The 20,717-nt window shown below is 45.8% G+C and overlaps 1 protein-coding gene across 4 annotated transcripts in view; it reads left to right on the plus strand.

The window, feature by feature from the left end:
• GNGT1 (G protein subunit gamma transducin 1) overlaps positions 1-13,708 on the plus strand; it is a 24,482-nt gene extending 10,774 nt beyond the window's left edge. Inside the window, exons 2-4 of one of the 4 annotated variants that reach the window (XM_018557593.1) lie at positions 4,000-4,159; positions 4,272-4,370; positions 13,301-13,708. In XM_018557593.1, coding sequence (XP_018413095.1) covers positions 4,275-4,370; positions 13,301-13,426 — 222 coding nt within the window. In that variant the 5' untranslated portion in view covers positions 4,000-4,159; positions 4,272-4,274 and the 3' untranslated portion in view covers positions 13,427-13,708. Of the gene's footprint in view, positions 1-3,823; positions 4,164-4,214; positions 4,371-13,300 lie in introns of those variants that run through there. The other 3 variants (XM_018557592.1, XM_018557594.1, XM_018557591.1) reach the window with 3 other exon arrangements.
• The last annotated feature ends 7,009 nt before the right edge of the window (positions 13,709-20,717 follow it).

The raw sequence follows: 20,717 nt of genomic DNA on the forward strand, positions 1-20,717 counted from the left end.
TATAGATCTAAAATAAAAAAGATATACTCACCCATTCCTCAGTCCAGCCTGGCTGCTAGAGTGTGCCACGTCGCCCTGTGCGGCCGCACAGCTCGAACACCCCACAGGCCGGCCCTGACTCACAGAAATTATCACACACACATATAGCACCCCCAAAAAAAAAGTTTTTTTCTTTTTTTTCCACCTAGTCTCCCTACCTTACCAGCGTCCATGTGCACTGCTGTGCTGTAAGGAGCTCCATGTGCATTGCTTGTACAGCTCCCATGCGCGCCTGGTGTGGGAGCCAGAATGTGACATCACATTCCATGGGGGTGCAAACCGACAGACCCTGTCCTTCGGGGGACAGGTGATATAATACGAGAGTTGCCCATGCTGGCCAACCGCAGCTTAAGGTAGTCCATATATATATCCATCTGTTACTATGACCCTGAATTGTATTATTGTATTCTTGTTTGTTACCGTGTGGTCTGCATGGCTTTGTTCGCCTGCAGGCGCAGTAATGTTTATGATGTACTGATCTGCCAATGATATGTACCCAAATGTTTGTTTGACTATATGCTAATAAACGCATCATTTAAAAAAAAAAAAAAAAAAAGAATGTGACACCACTCCGGTCCAGGCACCTCTACAGGACACGCGAGAGAGCTGTAAGCAATGCACGTATGGATGGAGCTCCCTCACGGCCATACCCCCAGCCCACCCCACCTCAGGTCGACACTTGGCACCGGGCAGCATATTTTGAAAGTGCTGCGCTAGGGCGAGGCTGAGGAGCCTCTCACGTAGGAAAGTGGAAGGCATGTGGTGACCCACTAAACATGGGGTCACGACCCACTTTTGGGTCACGACCCACCAGTTGAGAACCAAGGGACTAGAGGACACCTACCACAGCACACTATGGAAAGCCCATCCAATATTTAGGCGTGCTCTCTCATAGTGGACAACATGAAGCAGAACTATACTGTGTGGTATAAACTACACACGCTTTTTGGCAAGATGTGGCTTGCATCGGTGCAAATTAACATGCGTTGTTATAAGTCATTGTGTGTGTTGACCTGCAGTTCATATCGGCAAATGTTAAAATGCAAAACGATCATGCAATTCCATTGATTTCAATCTGGCCGAAATACACAAGTGTGGTTCCAACCTAATGGTCCCAGCAACGCTTTCAATATACATGAGGTGTGCAAGTGCAGTAAACTTCACTCTAGCTCTGACACAACCATTTGCATATTGAGAAGGCAGCAATGGTCTCCTTTAAAATGGCCAGTCAACCCGAAATTGATATTTTAGTGATACTGTTGGTGAGTTAAAACCCCAGACAGTGTATTCTGCCTCTTGCGGACTCTATGGGTGAGACCTCTGTGCAGAGTTTCCAGGACTGCACCCCTGCTGTGCCCTTCGTGAGGGGTTCCCACCATCTATGATAGATTTCTTTGATATATTAGGAATCATGGAGAATGTAACAGGAGGTACCTGGAACAGCAAAGGTGGAAGAAACCACCAAAACTCCCAGGAGGACAGGAACAGAGTCAGAATTTAAGGCTGGGTGAGATAACTATTGGAGTATCCAACACCTATAAAACCCAACAGCTGACTCATTTCACCAGATTGCACTCAGTTTGGGTGGGTTGCCCACTAAGTCAACTCTAGCCAAGTACTACCTATAATATATTCAATTTGGGTGGACTGTCCCATTAAATAAAGCCTATGTCATCTCAAGCCAAGCTCCAGTTATATGTTTCAGTTTTTGGTTGACTGCCCCTTTAAATAAAGCCTAATATGTCATCTCAAGCCAAGCTCCACTATACATAAAACGTTTGGAGGCACTGTCCCTTTAAATAAACCTACTATGTCAACTGAAGCCAAGCTCCACCTATTCATATCAATTTTTGGTTTACTGACCCTTTAAATAAAGTTCAATATATCAACTCAAGCCAAGCTCCACCAATACATATCAATTTTGGGTGCACTGTTCCTTTAAATAAGACCTGCTATGTCATCTCAAGCCAAGCGCCACCTATTCATATCACTTTTTGGTTTACTGACCCTTTAAATAAAGCCTACTATGTCATCTCAACCCAAGCTCCACCTTTACATTTAATTTTTTGGTCCACTGAACCTTTAAATAAAGCCTACTATATCAACTGAAGCCAAGCTCCACCAATACATATCACTTTTGGATGCACTGTTTCTTAAAATAAAGCCTACTATATCAACTGAAGCCAAGCTCCACCAATACATATCACTTTTGGATGCACTGTTTCTTAAAATAAAGCCTACTATATCAACTGAAGCCAAGCTCCACCAATACATATCACTTTTGAGTGCACTGTTTCTTTAAATAAAACCTACTATGTCAACTCAAGCCAAGATCCACCTTTACGTTTCACTTGTTGGTCCACTGGCCCTTTAAATAAAGCCTATGTCATCTCAAGCTAAGCTCCCCCTCTACGTATTACTTTTTGTTTACTGAACTTTAAATACAGCTCACGATATCAACTCAAGCCAAGCTCCACCAATACATATCACTTTTGGGTGCACTGTTCCTTTAAATAAGACCTGCTATGTCATCTCTAGCCAAGATCCACCTATACGTATAACTTTTTGGTTGACTGACTATGTCAACTCAAGCCAAGCTCCACCTACACATATCACTTTTTGGTGACTGACCCTTTAAATAAAGCCTACTATGTCAACTCAAGCCAAGATCCACCATTAGATATCACTTTTGGGTGCACTGTTCCTTTAAATAAGACCTGCTATGTCATCTCAACTCAAGATCCACCTTTACATTTCACTTTTTGGTCCACTGACCCTTTAAATAAAGCCTACGGCGTCTATTCACAAAAGGGTGAAGAGTTTGGAGAAGGCAGGAGAAGGGAACAATCTAGGACAACATAGCTGAACTGGAAAGTGAGCTGAATTGGAGAATTTTTCCAAGTCGGCTATTTTGTCCTAGATTGATCACTTCTCCTGCCTTCTCCAAACTCTTCACCCTATAGTGAATAGACCTGTATGTATTCTTAAGCTAAGCTCCACCTATTCATATCACTTTTTGCTTTACTGAACCTTTAAATAAAGCTCACGATATCAACTCAAGCCAAGCTCCACCAATACATATCACTTTTGAGTGCACTGTTTCTTTAAATAAAACCTACTATGTCAACCCAAGCCAAGCTCCACCTATACATATCACTTTTTGGTTGACTGACCCTTTAAAAAAGCCTGCAATGTCAACTGAAGCCAAGATCCACTACTACATATCACTTTTGGATGCACTGTTCCTTTAAATAAAGCCTACTATGTCATCTCAAGCTAAGCTCCCCCTCTACATATTACTTTATGGTTGACTGACCCTTTAAATAAAGCTCATTATATCAACTGAAGCTAAGCTCCACCAATACATATCACATTTTGGTCCACTGAACCTTTAAATAAAGCCGACTACTATCAACTCAGGCCAAGCTCCACCTATATGTATCACTTTTGGATGCACTGTCCCTTTAAATAAAATGTACTATGTCATCTTACACCAAGTTCCATATATACCACTTTTTGAGTATGTAAATGTTCCTTATCAATACACTGTTATGGGAAATAAATAACAATGAATAGAATGAGAACTTTGAAGCTAATACACATAAACCAGAGGGACATAATGGTGCAAACTCAGGACATGTCCAGGGACAGCAAATTCCAAAAACAAAGGCAGGAACTTCCCTGCAATTTAGAGCCAGCGTTGAACTAATCACAGCTCGCTATGCGTCCAGGAAAGGGACTGTCCCTCTAAATGGGAGCCACTTGTCACAATGATGGGACTACCACCCCTAGCATGCACCACAGGGCATGCTGAAACTTGCAGTTTCCACCTTTTGAGGATGACAAGGGCAGCAGAAGCGCAGGACCTCCTGTAGGAGCTCTTATTAGCAGGGCAGGCAGGTAATTGGGGCGTGTGGCTGCGGTGACAGGGGCATTGGCCAGCTCGGACTGGCGCTGGAGGGGAACAGCGCTCCTTGATGGGATCAGATTAGCACAGATTATGCAGATGACTTTAAAAAAGCGCTAAGTGCCTATTGTCGGACTGGCTTTGGTGGACGGAGTGCAGGGCAGAGGAAGCGGCTACTTCAGGGACTTCGGAACAGGGACCCCTGAAACACAAGTAAGTTGTATGTGTCAGCAGACGCGTCCTGTCCCCTTAGCGCCCTCCCAGCGCCATGACCAGCGGCAGAAAGCCTTCAGCGGCGTATATTGTCCCCTTTTTCCCCCACCAGAAAATGCCGGTCATCAATATAGACGACCTGACCGAGAAAGATAAAGCAAAGATGGAAGTGGAGCAGCTCAAGAAGGAGGTGAAGCTGGAGAGGCAGCTGGTGAGTCTGGACCGAGGCTGCGAACTTTAGCATTCTGCTTACTAAGCAATTTTCCTTTTTCTGCAAGCTTGCAGAAAGCTTTGACTTTTTTTTTTTTTATATAGTTTGCAATTCTTTTTTTCCTTTGTACAAAAATGTTTTACAATTTTTAAACCCCAAAACGTATTTTTGCCTTTAATCCAAAAACATTAGACAGTCCGCATTTTTTACTTTGCAGAGGTGGCACTTTTCAATTTTTTTTTTGCATGTTGCATTGGTTTAACTCTAAACTATTAGCTTAACTAAAGTTTTTGCACATTGATCTTTTTTTATGATTTATTTGTTTTGGTCTTCAGGTGTTTGTGCAGATTTTGTAACCTGGGACATTTGTGCAAACCTTTCATTATTTGTTTTGGTCTTCAGGTGTCTGTGCAAATTTTGCAACCTGGGAAGTTTGGGCAAACGTTTATTTTGTTTTCTGTGCACCGTCTACCTGGAAAATTGAATGCAAACTTTGCAATTTTTTTTCTTTCTTTTTTTTGCAACATTACCGCCACGCAGAATATTGCACTGCTTCTGATTTCCTGAGGTCCTCCTCTGGGACGTTGACCTACAATTGGGGGTGTTTGATAACCTCTGCAAATGGAAAAAACAATTGATCTCGGCGACATCACTTGTACAAAACAAGCGGCGGCTTCCCCGCTGTACATTTAGGCCTTGTTCACACCAAGCGCATTCCAGTAGCAGATCTGTTACAGACCGGATCAAAACTGCATCCAATGTATTCCAATGGTATTTTGGGCTCTAGTTCACACCGCAGCGTTCAGTTCCAGAGCATGTAAAAAAACTGTAGCAAGCCCCATTTTACCTGCTGTGGAACGCATGCAAACGCCCAGGAACCCACTGAAAGCTCATTTTAACCACCTGCTGTCCGGCCGTTGTAATTAAATGGCTGTACAGTGGCTTCTTGAATGCGGGTGGGCGTTCCATCCCGCCCCGCTTGTGCGTGCACGACCGGGAAATCAGCCTGCAATGTAAACAGCCGGCGATGGCTGTTTACATACAAGCGTTTGGGGTGTCTGTAGAGACGCCCGATCGATTGTAATGTGCGTGCGGGTGTGCGCCCCCTCCTCCGCCGCAGCTGCTGCTGGCGATCCCGGGCTCCGCTGTTCCCGGTGTGAGCCCGGGAACAGCACAGCAGCTCTGCTGCCGAAGATCAGACGGAGCTCAGTACACGAGCTCCGTTTGATCTCCTCCTCCTCTTCGGAATGCAGGCAGTGATGTGTAAACTGGAGAGGAGCTGGTGAAGCAGGTGTTTGCTTCATCAGCTTCTCTGGGAGTCCTTAGGTGACATTAGGGGTCTTAAAGACCCCTGATGTCTCCATAAAGAGGACCTGTCACTGAAAATTGGCTATCACAAAGGGGGCTTGTTAGTTCCCTATGTGATAGCAATAAAGTTAAGTGGAAAAAAAAAGGTTTAAAAGAATTAGTTACAAAAAAAATATTAACAAAATTAAAAGTCACATATAAAGGTAATTAAAAAAATGTAAAAGATTTTTTAAGTCCCCCGCCTTCCACATACACATGCAAACATGCGTTGAGTGCGCCTAAGTGCATAAACGATGATTGCTTCCATTACGCCGCACATGTTACGAATCGCCGTAAACGTCGCAGTGAGAGCAATAATTCTCGGCCCATCAATCACTGATAACACTAACCTGATGAGCGGTAAAAGCTTTTAAAGCGTCGCCTATGGCCAATTTTGGGTATTGTCGTTTTTGCGAGTTCGCGGACGCACGCAATTTTAAAGCTTGGCATGTTTGGTGTCTATTTACCCGACGTGACCCAACCTTTTATATTTTGCCAAAAATGTGGGTAATAATAACTGTTTTATAGCATAACATAGGGAAAACAGTTTTCTCCCCCAAATTTTCGGTACTTTTTTCATTATATAGTAAAAAATAAAACCCCCGTGGTGATTAAATACCACCAAAATAAAGCTCTATCTGTCCCCAAACAATGGTATAAAATGTATTTCAGTACAGCGTTGCATGACGGAATAAGTGTCAGTCAAAGTACCGCAGTGCTGAATACTGAAAAATGGCCTGGACAGGAAGGGGGTCAGCAAGTGGTTAAACTAAAAAAAACAAAATTCCCCAAAAACGGCACGGAATGCATCAAAAACGCAGCTTCACCCACTGCACTGCGTGTGCAGAAACTCATGCAGATCTGGTCTGCATTTAGTGTGAAGAAGCCCTTAGCTCTGCTTGCTCAAAGCAGGGCTAAATGTAGAAAACAAGTACCCGCCTGCATGTCCCGGGCGTCGGGAGATTGGAATTCCACACCCCTGCTGCCCCTCTACTCCCTGCTGCCCCGAGGCCGGGCCTTGGTTGGCCTTGTGGGAAATCCGGCCAGCTCTATCTGTCCCCAAACAATGGTATAAAATGTATTTCAGTACAGCGTTGCATGACGGAATAAGTGTCAGTCAAAGTACCGCAGTGCTGAATACTGAAAAATGGCCTGGACAGGAAGGGGGTCAGCAAGTGGTTAAACTAAAAAAAACAAAATTCCCCAAAAACGGCACGGAATGCATCAAAAACGCAGCTTCACCCACTGCACTGCGTGTGCAGAAACTCATGCAGATCTGGTCTGCATTTAGTGTGAAGAAGCCCTTAGCTCTGCTTGCTCAAAGCAGGGCTAAATGTAGAAAACAAGTACCCGCCTGCATGTCCCGGGCGTCGGGAGATTGGAATTCCACACCCCTGCTGCCCCTCTACTCCCTGCTGCCCCGAGGCCGGGCCTTGGTTGGCCTTGTGGGAAATCCGGCCCTGCATAGATGGACTGCACTGTATTTGGGATATTACGGCACCACATCCCTAACCTAATGGGCAAAACTTCAAATTACCAGACCGCATCTGCAGGTGATCTGAGAGGGGCCGCCTTCAGAGTGCTGACACCTAGGATACCCCCTCGGCTTCTGTTTCCCAAAAACTGCAGTATGAGCATCACGCAGGGTGACAATTTTAATTATATAATTGAGTTAAAGTGTAACTCTGAGCAACATCAAAAATGACATTTCTCCTGCAGTCTGTCACTAATAATAACTCAGCAGATCTAGCCCCCCCCCCTTCCCCCCTCCTGTAACATCGTTTTTTTACCTATTGATCCTGCCAGGAGCTCCATCATCTTCCCACTTCCTTCATCAGTTCACGCTGTGGACAGTTACATGAGTTCGGACAAACCATATAGCGCCACATAGCGAAAGGTCAGAACTCCGAATACATTTTAATATGAACCCTTGCAGCGGGGCTACCCTCGCACTGAAAGGGTTAATGGCTCATTTTGGTCCAGGGCTCAAAATTTTAAAAAAGTTATACTCACCTGACCCTCTGATCCGCCTGGCTCTTAGACCGGTCCCTGGGGCCCCTCCACTGCCGCGGTCTAAGGATCCCCATACACCTTGCGCTCATCAGAAGGCACTTTGCGTCCGATGATCGCTGATGATTAAAAGACAGGTCGGTCACACGGAACCGACCTGTCCTGGAACAGCTGATTGGTCCTGAAATGTGACTTCTATCCGACTTTGTGGAATGTGAGATTGCACTCACAAAGTCACATTTCAGAACCGATCAGCTGTTCCTGGGCAGATCGGTTCTCCTGCACATACCATCTGCGATGCCGATCTGCCCTGGAACAGCTGAGAAAGCGTTGGAATTCTTCACCTTTTGCCGGTCACATATTCCACCGCCAAAAAAGTGGGTGTGATTACGTTAAAGTGTGTGACCACGTGACCGGTCACACATTCCAACCCAGTCACAATCTTTGATAGAACGACGGCCCTCCAGCTATAGTGGAACTACAAGTCCCATGAGGCATTGCAAGACTGACAGTGACAGGCTTGACTCCCAGGTGCAGGGGCATGTTGGTGTTTGTAACTAAAGCACAGCTGGAGGGCCGGAGATGCCAACTTCTTAGTTTGAGGAAGAGAAAAACAAATTAAAGGTCAACTCCAGCTAAAATTATTTAAAAGCAGTTACAGCAACAAATGTTTTTGTGTCTGGGAAGGTTCTCACACATCCAGGTCATGGTATATCTGTGAAAAAATAAATTAAGACAACTGGACTTGCTGTATTTTTCTTGAAGTGAAGCGGTGCCAACGTGAAGTGAAACTTCTTCAAGAAAAATACAGCAACTCCAGTTGTCTTTAGTTATATTTTTACAGATACATTTTTTTTTTAGGAATTTTCACTTTTGCTGGCCAGCTTGGCCCACATATGATGGTGAGCAGAAAAATATAAATAGCTTCCAGCACCTACGTTTTTGGCCCAATTCTGTGACAGGAAGTCTAACTAGCCAATAGGGAGGAGGGAGGGTCAGACCAGCTCTCCAAATTAGTAGGAAACATTTCCACTTCTCCTTTCCTGTAGTTTAACAGCATCTGAGCTGCATTGGATTGCTGGGATTTGATATTTGATGGGTACCATCGGGTTTGATTTTTTTTGAGGACCCATTGGGTTACATTTTTTTTTTCTATCCCATCGTGTTAGAGTTTTCTTTTTGTGTCCCATAGGTTTAAATTTTTTTGAGGTCCCATTGCGTTAGATTTTGTTTGAGATCCCATTGGGTTTCTTTTTGTGTACTATTGGGTTAGATTTTTTTGAGGTCCGATTGGGTTAAATGTTGTTTGAGGTCCCATTGGGTTAGATTTCTCTTTGAGGCCCCGTTGCCTTAGATTTTGTTTGAGATCCCATTGGGTTACAGTTTTCTTTTTGTGTCCCATTGGGTTACAGTTTTCTTTTTGTGTCCCATTGGGTTAGATTTTTATTTTTGTGTCCCATTGGATTGGTTTATTCTTTTTGCATCCCATTGTGTTAGATGTAAAGATTTCGATAAAGTTAATTGTTGGGTTTTTTTCCACGATAGCCCACGAACAAGAGAACAGAAAAAAAGGCCAAAAACTAACAAAAATTACACCATTTAATTCCATATATATTAAAGGAAAACTATGAGGTGAGTGAAAATAACTCACCTCATAGTTCTAGCCGACCTGTGACAATGAAACTCACAGGTCGGCTCAATAGATCGGGAAGTGAGCGAACAAATACCGTTGCTTGCTCACTTCTCGATCTATCCACGCAGAGAGCCGTGACTGTCACTCACGGCTCCCTGCAGGGATTCCCCCTCCCCTGTCCGATCCTCCAGCGCTGACTGGCGGAACGGATGGGGGAGGGGGCGGGTACAGCTGGCCCTACTCTAGATAGGCAGAGCCAGCTGTCAATCACGCAGCTGGGTGGATCTCGACAGTAATGTCGGGATCCGTCTCGGCTGTGGCGTCTCAGTATGTATACTGAGCTTTGGGTGACGGGAGGACGCTAGTTTGTGTCCTCCCGTTACCCTTAGGAGAACTATGGGGAAAAGCCCTAACCCCATAGTTCTCCTTTAAATTCAATGCTTTTTAAAATGAAAAGTCCTTCAGGGTATATGAAACGCCCCTTATAGACCAACATTAGAAGATATACAACTGGGATGGTGAACTTGGTGGAGAGAATAACGATGTAAGGGTCCTCCTCCACCCTTGGCTGATGTATTATCTTGACGCCTTTTGCCACTTTATGGCTTCCTCAGGAGAGAAGCGCTCGAGTGGAAAGTTACTTGCTATGAAGTAAGGGACACTGAAGCCCAGGATCCACCGTTGCCTGCTATGGGAGGGGACCAAAGAAGGGGCAAGGTCTGGACCATACAGTCAGCAGGAAAACCAATTGAAAATCTGGTGTAGTGGTCGCGACTGGCGATTTTTAATAAATATGGAATAAAATGTTGTAGTTTTTATTAGTTTTTGGCATTTTTTCTGTTTTCTTGTTCATGGGCTACCGCAAAAAAAAACTTTTTGTCATATAATGTTGGTCCCGGATTGGGCAGACTGGCCCCGGAATTCCATATTCATTCATCCACCCCTGCTCTATGTCATCCTTTTGCTACCAGGGACGTAACAATCACCATAGCGACCCAGATGGCCAATATGAGGCTCGAGGCACAGGTGGGCACGGCCAGGACATCCCCCTGATGCCGTGCGGGCCGCCTGGGTCGCTATGGCATCGCAGGCTGCTGGCTGTCACCGGCGGGTCACCGGCGGGTGTGAGGAGGAACGTGTCGCTGTTAGATCACCTGAGACCCTGCAGAGCCCACCATAAAGGGTATATGGCTGGCTCTTCAGGGTCACTCTCAGGTGGGCTGTGTGGGATCCAAGGTGGGCTCTGTAAGGGGCGTAACTAGAAATCACAGGGCCCCATACAAAATTTTGCCATGGGGCCCTGTGATTTCTAGTTACGCCTCTGTTTGCTACAATTACATTCATGTAGTACACAGGACCTCTCGGGTGACAAGTAATAAATAATGTTCTGCGTAATGGAATATTGTACCGTTCAGAGGAAATAGGTTAAGCTTGCTGACACTCGGCTCAGTGTTATTGCTATAGAGGTGACATTAGGAAAGCCATACCTACAATCCTATTACCATAAACCCTTCAGCCATATCCTATATGAAGTCTGTGTGCTCAGAGAGGAAACCAGGTCACCCCGGGATGGGAAGCGATTGGTGGAGTGATACAAATGTATCTCTTATCTGAGTTATTTTGTATTACTGTTCAATGTGTGTGTGACAAAATAGCTGAACCCTAACACCCAGATCCATTATAGAAAAAAATTAAAGGAATGATGCAGCTTTACATAAATAGATTTTAAAGGCAAAGTCCACTTCTTCAGAAAAAAAATAATACTTCATGAAAGAAAAAATTAGCATTTGGTTTTTTTTTGCATTGGATCCAGTAAAGCATTGTAATCGCAATCAGTGGATCATTGGTGCAATGCTCTGACTGCAGACTCTTCCTCCCACCCCTGTATGTACCTGTACATGGACAGGAGGAAGAATGAATGGACTAAAAGTATGGTGACATCACAGCATTTGTATCCTATTGAGAATGACAAGTCCCTTTGCATTGCAACTGTGATCAGTGAATCATGAGTACATTGCTCTGGCTCTTGCGGACTCTTCCTCCGCCTCTGTATGTACCTGACAATGGACAGAAGGAAGAATGAATGGATTACCAGTTTGACAACATCACAGCACTTGTATCCCATTGAGAATGACAAGTCCCTCTGTATTGCATCTGTGATCAGTGTATCATGAGTGCAATGCTCCAGCTCCTGCAGACTCTTCCTCCCATTGCAATCTGACTATGTTTCATGTTACACCCTAATATTGATGTAACATGAAACATGGTCGGAGAAGTAAACTTGGCCTTTGAAGCTGAACTGTTTGGCCCTTGAAGCCTGTAGTTTTCTGCAGGCAGCCTGTAGTGGGTGGGGCCTAAATAGGGATGCACCGACACCGATACTAGTATCGGAGCAGATACAGAGTATTTGGGTTAGTACTCGTACTCGCCCAAATGCTCCAATACCTAACCTGATACCGAAAATTTCCTCTAATAGGCAGTACCGTAGGGAAACATGGAGCCGACTTCCTGGGCAATCAGGATCGAGCCGGCTTCCTGGGCAATCAGGAAGCCGGGTGGCCTGTAATGGCCCACCTCCCGGCTTTCTGATTGGCCGGGAAGCCGTCTCCTTGCTGATTGGCTCGGAAGCTGGCTTCCTGGCCAATCAGCATGGAGCCAGCAAAACAACTGGCTCCTTGCTGATTGGCTGGGAATCCGGCTTTCCAGCCAATCAGCATGGAGCCAGCTTCCCGGGCCAATCAGGAAGCCGGGAGGCGGTTTATTACTCGCCATCTGCAACGATGGTATGTCCTTTGGCGTCCTTACATCCTATACACTGTATAGGACGCGATTACTCAGGGACCTTAGACTCCTGCAGAGGAGGGGGAGACTCCTGCAGGAACTGGTCTAAGATCCAGCTGGCTCCGAGTACCGGGTGAGTTTTTCTCTTATTTTCATCCCTAGACCCTTTCATCCCTTGAGTTCCCCTTCTGCACCCTCCCCAGATACAGGTAAATCCCCCCAAACTTGTTTAAGCATTTGATGAAGTGAAGTCAAAAAATATTTTAGCCGGATCCGGTATGCCTTTCCAATGGAAGTGAATGTGTCACAAATGGGCACGTGAAGGCTGCGGAAGAAGAGGACGTATGACTGCGTGTAACCATTGCAGTGGAACCCCATGGGACCCAATGACAGTATTCAGCTCAGGAGGGGAAGGGTGGTTTATATTAGCTCAGTGGGAGGACAAATGGGGGGCTGAATGATCAATAGATGCCAGATGGAAGGGTGGCGACAGGGCCACCCGCTGTGCAGATTTAGGCCAGTTCATCTGGAAACGGCCAAAATTAGTTAAGTGTATAGCCGGCTTTACACTTTCAATTGAAAGTTTCAGTAACTTTACAACTCTGCGTACTTAATACATTCATAAAATCTCACAAAATAAAATATAGTTTTTTTTAAAAACTCTACCTTTTATTAATATACAAAAGGTCCAAGAGTCAAAAAAATGTTTATAATAATAATAGTTGATAACAGGATAACATTAAAATGCCAACACATTTTGAGGGCCCAACAAGCCCTTCTTCAGGGCTCAGGTGTTGTAAGCAGTAGGACACAAAGACCCAGGAAGAACTGGAATCAGCAATACGCCTCATCCAAAGGCAGTCAATTTGGTTGGCTGGTGGTGTCTTCAACGAGGTGAGTTAGCGAGGTTGGTTGTCAAGCAGAGAGCCCATTGATGGCCTGTTGGATATCTATAGCAGCAGTGCAGATCAATGTACAGGGTGACACCCAAAGACGAAGGTTGGGACACTCCACTTGGGGCAAGTCATCTCATTAAATCTGCTCCTGGGTTCATGATATATGACAAGGGTCTGAAGGCCTTAACTGGGGCATCACTATCAAATACTAACTCAGCAAGCCATTTCCCCCCATCCTGACCATTCTTTTCTTCTCCACGAAGGTCTCCAAAATGTGTGAAGAGATCAAGACCTACATTGAGGGCAACTCCGGAGAGGACCCCCTCGTAAAGGGCATTCCAGAAGACAAGAACCCATTCAAGGAGAAAGGAGGATGCGTCATTGCCTAACGTACCCCTCCCATAGGACTGTTTCCTTCAGTCACGCAATGGTGTAGATAACTCTTTGGCTATTCTGGCTCATTTATATAACCCGATGCTGTACCGCGTGGAAGTTCACGGGGGTCCTGAGGGTTTGCACTCCGCTCACCCATACTCTGAGGCCCAGCGATTGGCCTGGGCACTGAACTCAGAACAGAGAATTTAACTAATTTTACCTCCACCTTAGGTTTAACGTGTTGCTTTATGGGTTGTACTAGTTTGTTTTAATAAAATATGTGTCTGTAAATGGAACCTATTTCTTTTAGTTTAATATTTTTACTGTGTATGGCAAATGGTTTATAAAAGGTTTCGGAACTCAAGGCAGGGGTGCCCCTTGCCTTTTTGCCAACTGAGGCTGGGGGGGGGGGGGGTGGTGGGGGGGGTGAGCGGGCACGAAAAAAAAGCACAGGAGGGGGTGCTGGTGGTGCATGCTGCAGGGGTGTTCTCTGTATCATCTCAGCTCTGGCAAGAGTCTCACCCAGCTCCCTGACGTCATTGGTTGCCAAGAGCTGGGCAGGATGCCAGCCAGGGTGTCTCAGGTTGCTAAGAGCTGTGCGGGGAGATGTGTATGGCCCTTACACATCTCCTTGTCTGGCTCTTAGTAACCTGGGACACTCTGGCTGGAGTGCCACCATCCCGTTCTGCTTGCTGCCCTCTGTCCTCTGTCCCGCCTGGCTGGACCAATCCCTACAGACTCTTCTCTCCCTGGCTCCAGCGGTCTAAGCCCTGCTGAAATCATCATGCATAATGCAGGTCCATTCACCTGCATTAGATCTCAGGACACTGATGGACATGCCACAGCCAGAGTGGAGGGGAAGACAGGTGAGTGCTGAATGCCGCAGAACCGAGAATCAGGTGAGCATAGAATCCGGCCCCTGGATCCTGGAGCACACGCATACCACCTCACAGGGGCAGTAGGAGAATACTGCTTGAAGCCTGTGCTGTGTAACATTTTTTAGAAAAGCTTCACCTTTTAGTAAACAAAAGCTGAACTGGAGATCCAGTCAAGCAAATTTTTCCTAGGCTGGGATGATGTCATCAGTCTGCTACAGGCAGGAGGAAGCATTTCCTCAGTCTCCTCTCCCCAAGTGATCACAATGCAACATTGCATCTTTGTATCAAGTCACAAGATGAGAGGTCATCTTGGGACTTTATACAAAGATGATCTTTTTCAGACATTTGTGAACACAAGAACTGCACAGGCACTAGGAATTACTTGATTGTGTATCTCTGAGTCTTGAGCATCTCAGTCCAGGAAGTAGATGGTGACCCTGGAGGATGCCGGGACAAAGATGGCTCCGTCCTAGATGGAATATCAGATGAAGGCATTGTCAGGGAGACTTCTGTGATCTCTGGAGGTTTTCCACCTACACATTTGTATGAATGCACATAATATTAACTAATTCTATTGTGTCATCAGCTTCTTCTCGACACAGCAGCCAAAGAAATGACAGCCTGAAACTGGAAGTGATGAAATCCTCATTGCTTCCGGGTTCAGGAATTGGAGGTGAGATCTGGCACTACAGTAGCAGAGACTCGCTGTGCCAGTGCTGGGTCTGCATGAGGGACAGTGGAGGCAGGGGACGGGGTGCTGGGGCAGCCTTTTCAGCGGCATACAAGTGATCCCTTGTATGGGAAAGCTGGGTGCAGCAGCTGTGATCTTTTTTCTAAGCACTTAAGTAACCACCTGCCTAATATTGAGTTGGTCCCCCTTTTCCTGACCCGTCGAGGCATGTACTCCACTAGACCTCTGCAGTTATAATGTGGTATCTGGCACCAAGCCGTCAGTAGCAGATCCTTTAAGTCATGTAAATTGTGAGGTGAGGCCTCCATGGATTTAACTTGTTTTTCCAGCAGATTCCACAGATGCGCCATTGAATTGTGATCTGAAGAATTTGGAGGCCAAGTCAACACCTCAAACCATTCTTGAACCATTTTTGCAGTGTGACAGGGCACAAGTAACAAGTAACATCCACATGAATGGCAGGAGCCAAGATTCCCCAGCAGAACATTGCCCAAAACATCACACTGCCTCCGCCGCCTTGCCTTCTTCCTATAGTGCATCCTGGTGCCATCTCTTCCCCAGGTAAGTGACACACACACACAAACGGCCGTCCACACATTGTTTAAGAAAACATGATTCATCAGACCAGACCACCTTCTTCCATTACTCCACGGTCCAGCTCTGATCCTCACGTGCACATGTAGGCACTTTTGGCGGTGGACACGGGTCAGCATGGGCACCCTGACTAGTATGCGGCTACGCAGCCTCATACACAACAAACTGCGATGCTCTGTGTGTTCAGACACATTTATATTGGAACTAACCTTAACTTATCTATTGAATCAGACTACGTTGTATCGGAACCAACATTAAGTGCTGGTTCACACCTGACCGTTTTGTAGTGCGTCCTACGCTCGATGAACGCACTACAAAACGGACCAAAATGTAAAAATCATTGAAGTGAATGGTATAGTTCCCACCTGTCCGTATTTCCATCCGTCCCGAACGCACTACAAAACGGGCCACGCTTGAAAAGGTCCCGAAGATCTATTGGATCAGACTACGTGGTCCAGCCTTCGATCCCCACATACATCAATGAGCCTTGGCCGCCCATTACCCTGTTGCCAGTTCACTGGTTTTCCTTCCTTGGACCACTTTTGGTCAGTCCTGACCACTGCAAACCGGGAACATCTTACAAGAGCTGTAGTTTTGGAGTTGCTCTGACCCAGTCATGTAGACATCACAATTTGGCTCTTGTCAAAGTCGCTCAAATCCTTACACTTGTCCATTATTTCTGCTTCCAACACATCAGCTTCGGGGGCAAAATGTTCACTTGCTGCCTAATATTTCACTGCCCCCCCACTTCCAGATGTCATTGTAATATATCCCCCCACTTCCAGGAGCCATTGTAATATATCCCCCCAAGCCATTGTAACCAGATAATCAATGTTATTCACATCACCTGTCAGTAATCATAATGTTATGGCTGATCAGTGTACATGATGTATATACAGTATATATATATATATATATAGTGACACTGAGGTGGTTGCCACTGTTAACTTCCACTTTACAATGATTGAGCAGCAGACATTGTGATCATTGCACACAGCGCAGAGATTACAAGGACTGCATTGTGCAGGCTGTAGTGTTCCCGTTCTTCCCGTGTGACTGAGATTGAAAGTTGGTCAGCGAGTGGTTTTCGGTTTAATGACCTTCACCCCGCAGTTTGCTGTCTCATGTCTCCCATGATGGAATGCTGATATTAACTGACTGAAACTTTCACACTTTGACTCATTCTGCTGACACTATATAGACCGGAGAGCCCTTCTGATATTTACAAGCCCCCCTGGGGTATCACTGTGTGCTTTTCTCTAGCGGCATCTCCCATGACCTCCTTATGTAATGGGCCGGAGTGTGTCCCGGGGGGCTGCATCTTCAGTCTGTCTGTACCATTTCCTGCATCTCTTTTCATGTGGGTCCGGCCTTCCCGTCAGCCTTGCACAACTGTACCGGCTCCTCTCCAGGAATGAAATGGCTTACTCTGATTTCACTGCACACTGTGAGCTTCTCACAATGTTAGGAGCTGCAGCAAGTCAGATAAAGCTTGTCTCATTTCCTGGCTGGAGAACATCCAGCATCATCTACAATTTTCCTCCCCAGCCTTATTGTCCCTGGCCTGCCACCTTTCATCCATTGGATTTCAGTAATCACATGTGGGCATTATCTTGGGTGGGTACAGCACCCTGCTGACCCCTCCCACCAGCCAGGAACTGCCTGCATTGTATAGAGAAGCATGGAGCCCCAGTGATGACATCACGGGGTCTAAAACACGTTATGTAATGAAGATGGAAAGGTTTTGTTTTAAAGTGACAGTAGCCTGTTGATGAGGAGGGAAAAGACCAGGAATGGCAAAATATAAGCAGATTAAACTACAGCTTTAAAGTGTATCTAAAGCAGTGCCTCTCAACCTTCTTATAGCCAATGCACCCTTTAAATCTTGAGGTTCCTCATTCTAAAATGTAAAAACCATAAATGTAAAAAATTATGTGGGGTCACTCCAAAATCCATACCAGACCCTAATCCCAGATAGTGGTCTGGAATGAATTTTCAGGGCAGACACAAGAACACGACCAGAGTGCCACCTTTCATATAAAAGTCCTCCTTTACATCAGAGCCCCCCTTCTCACACTAGGAAACCCTCTTCATATCAGTAGCCCTCCTTCACATCAGAGTCCCCCTCTTTTACATCAGAAGCATGCCACTGTGTGAAAATTTCAGGGCACCCCCTCAGGAAGCCAGAAGGCATCCTAGGGGGCTACGGCACCCTGCTTGAGAAAGGCCGGTCTAAAGCATTTAAACCCCTGTTGGCTTTTTTAGTCATATTGGCCCCAATAGGGAAATTTCCCTTCACATCCTGTCCTGTAGACACAAAGTGAAGGACATGACCCCTTTAGATAGTTGTCAGCAGCAGGGCACATGTTTATATTGGAAGATTTACCCTCCAGAGCTGTTCTGGTAAATTCTGAAAATATTGGATTTTCCCTGACTTTCCATCGTCCCCAGGACATATAGAGAGGAGGAATCTCCCTATCAGAGACACAGACAGAAAAAAAAGCAACAAAGTAACAACTTCTCTGAACCATTTATTAGCAGCAGACTACAAAGTTATATGACATCTCAGATCCAGGAACGGAGGTTTTGGTTGCATATGTTTCAAATAACACGAGGCAGCCACACGGCCATGTTAAGACAACTCTGCAAAAGTGTGATCCCTGACGCTGAAGTTCCCAACTCACATATACTGTATATAGACATATACTGGATAGCAATGTGTATACACTGAGAGGTGGATTCTCCCTTTCTTAAAGTGATATGAAAGTCAAAAGGTTTTAAACAATTTCAAATGCTGATGAAATCACTTACAATGGACGCTGCTCCTTGTTGTTTAAAAGTTTTAGGGGGTTATTCACAAAGCTGCCGAAGGATCCAGCCATAGCTTCGGCTGATTCTTCGGCTAGCTTCGGTTACGGGAAGCCTTCGGTTCAGTAGAACAATGGCTGCTGTACGGGCTATTCACTATAGCCCGTACAGCTCACAAAGTTGGTCGAGCCGAAGGCATATGCTTCGGCTCAACAGAGCCGAGGTAAAAGCCGAAGCAGGCCGAAAGCCTACTACTGACAGCTGGGCGGAGCCAGCCTTCGGCTCGGCTGCTGTACGGGCTATAGTAAATAGTCCGAACAGCAGCCCTTCAGTTCGACTAAACCGAAGGGCTCAGGCGGCCAAAGCGAGCGGAGCAACGTCTGGATCCTTCGGCTCCATAGTGAATAAACCTCCTTGTTTTACTCATTTGGCTGCTTAGATGAAATTTTCTTTTAAAGAGAGAAAGATTTTAAACATTTAGTCTTCATTTAAGGGCATGGATATAAAGCATTGAATCTGACATTCAACAAACATTAACTGTAGGTGACTCTTCCAGATGCATTTGTTTTAAATGACGGTGATTCATTCACCAGCAGTGAATCTAAAGGGAAGCAAATAGAGCAGAAAATACACCATTAAAGTGTAGAAATAACTTGAGATGTTCCCGCTGTCCAGTCCAGGATATCTCCAGCAGTGACCAGCGGCAGGTGAAAAGTGTTCTGGATGCTGTGATCCGCTTTACATAGTTACATAATTGTTATGGTGGAATAAAGACACAGGTCCATCGAGTTCAACTTTTGGGTTTTGTGTGAGTGTGTGTTTGTTAACTAACCTTGCAGGACCCTGGATGTCATTGATGGCTGTCCCTGGATGTCATTGATGGCTGTCCCTGGATGTCATTGATGGCTGACCCTGGATGTCATTGATGGCTGTCCCTGGATGTCATTGATGGCTGACCCTGGATGTCATTGATTGCTGTCCCTGGATGTCATTGATTTCTGTCCCTGGATGTCATAGATGGCTGTCCCTGGATGTCATAGATGGCTGTCCCTGGGTGTCAGGGATGGCTGTCCCTGGATGTCATAGAAGGCTGTCTCTGGATGTCATAGATGGCTGCCCCTGGGTGTCAGGGATGGCTGTCCCTCGATGTCATAGAAGGTTGTCCCTGGATGTCATAGAAGGCTGTCCCTGGGTGTCATAGATGGCTGTCCCTGGATGTCAGGGATGGCTGTCCCTGGGTGTCAGGGATGGCTGTCCCTGGGTGTCAGGGATGGCTGTCCCTGGGTGTCATAGATGACTGTCCCTGGGTGTCATAGATGACTGTCCCTGGGTGTCATAGATGGCTGTCCATGGGTGTCAGGGATGGCTGCCCCTGGGTGTCATGGATGGCTGTCCCTGGGTGTCAGGGATAGATGTCCCTGGATGTCATAGAAGGTTGTCCCTGGATGTCATAGATGATTGTCCCTGGGTGTCATAGATGGCTGTCCCTGGATGCCATAGATGGCTGTTCCTGCTTATCATAAATGGCTGTCCCTAGATGTCATAGATGGTGGTCCCTGGATGTTGGGCACTGTCACAGCTCTGAAACATTTCTGATGTGTGAAGAACAGAAGCAGAGAAGAGTAAAAGAGAACAAGGAAACGGAAAATGCAGTGTGATAAGGAAGTGTGGATTATAACCCTCATCCTTGGCTGTCTTTCTGAAGCAACATCTGTAGCTGGGTGAAGGGCATGCACGCCCCATTCTGTGCTTCCTGATGACCTCACACACCATAAACTGCGACCTCTGCGGTTTCCTGAAGGTGGAGAAGCGATGTGACTCCACACAGGTTACGTTCAAAACACAGTTCAAAATAGTAAGGGTGGGTTTACACCATGTGTGTTGGTGCCTTGTCACGGATGGGCTTGGTTCACGCCACCGCAATACACGGGCGTTGCGGTGGTGTGCTCTGAAAAAATGATGGCATGCAGTACTTTATTTTCAGTACCACAGGATGCAACACAGAACAACCCTAGTACCCCGCTCTGCCCATAAAATTGTATGAAATGTCACTCGTGACATTTCAATAAAGTATTTTTTTTAAAAGAGCGCACAGTGCGATGTGCCGGGATCAGCGTATCGGCACTGTGTCAGGCATCGCACACCAGCCTCTGTGAGCTTTGCGCAGCGGCTGGTGTGAATTGCCTTGTTTCTGACTCTCCATTCCACTGGTGCAAGTTTAAAAATGGAAAGCTGCACCCAGGAGGATATAAAAGACACAAATGCTCATCATCATTAAATGTCATTTTATTATTGTTATTATTATTATTATTATAATTATTCAGGATTTATATA

This window comes from Nanorana parkeri, unplaced genomic scaffold (genome assembly GCF_000935625.1).
Source record: "Nanorana parkeri isolate BGI_ZX_2015 unplaced genomic scaffold, ASM93562v1 scaffold291, whole genome shotgun sequence".
NCBI lineage: Eukaryota > Metazoa > Chordata > Amphibia > Anura > Dicroglossidae > Nanorana > Nanorana parkeri.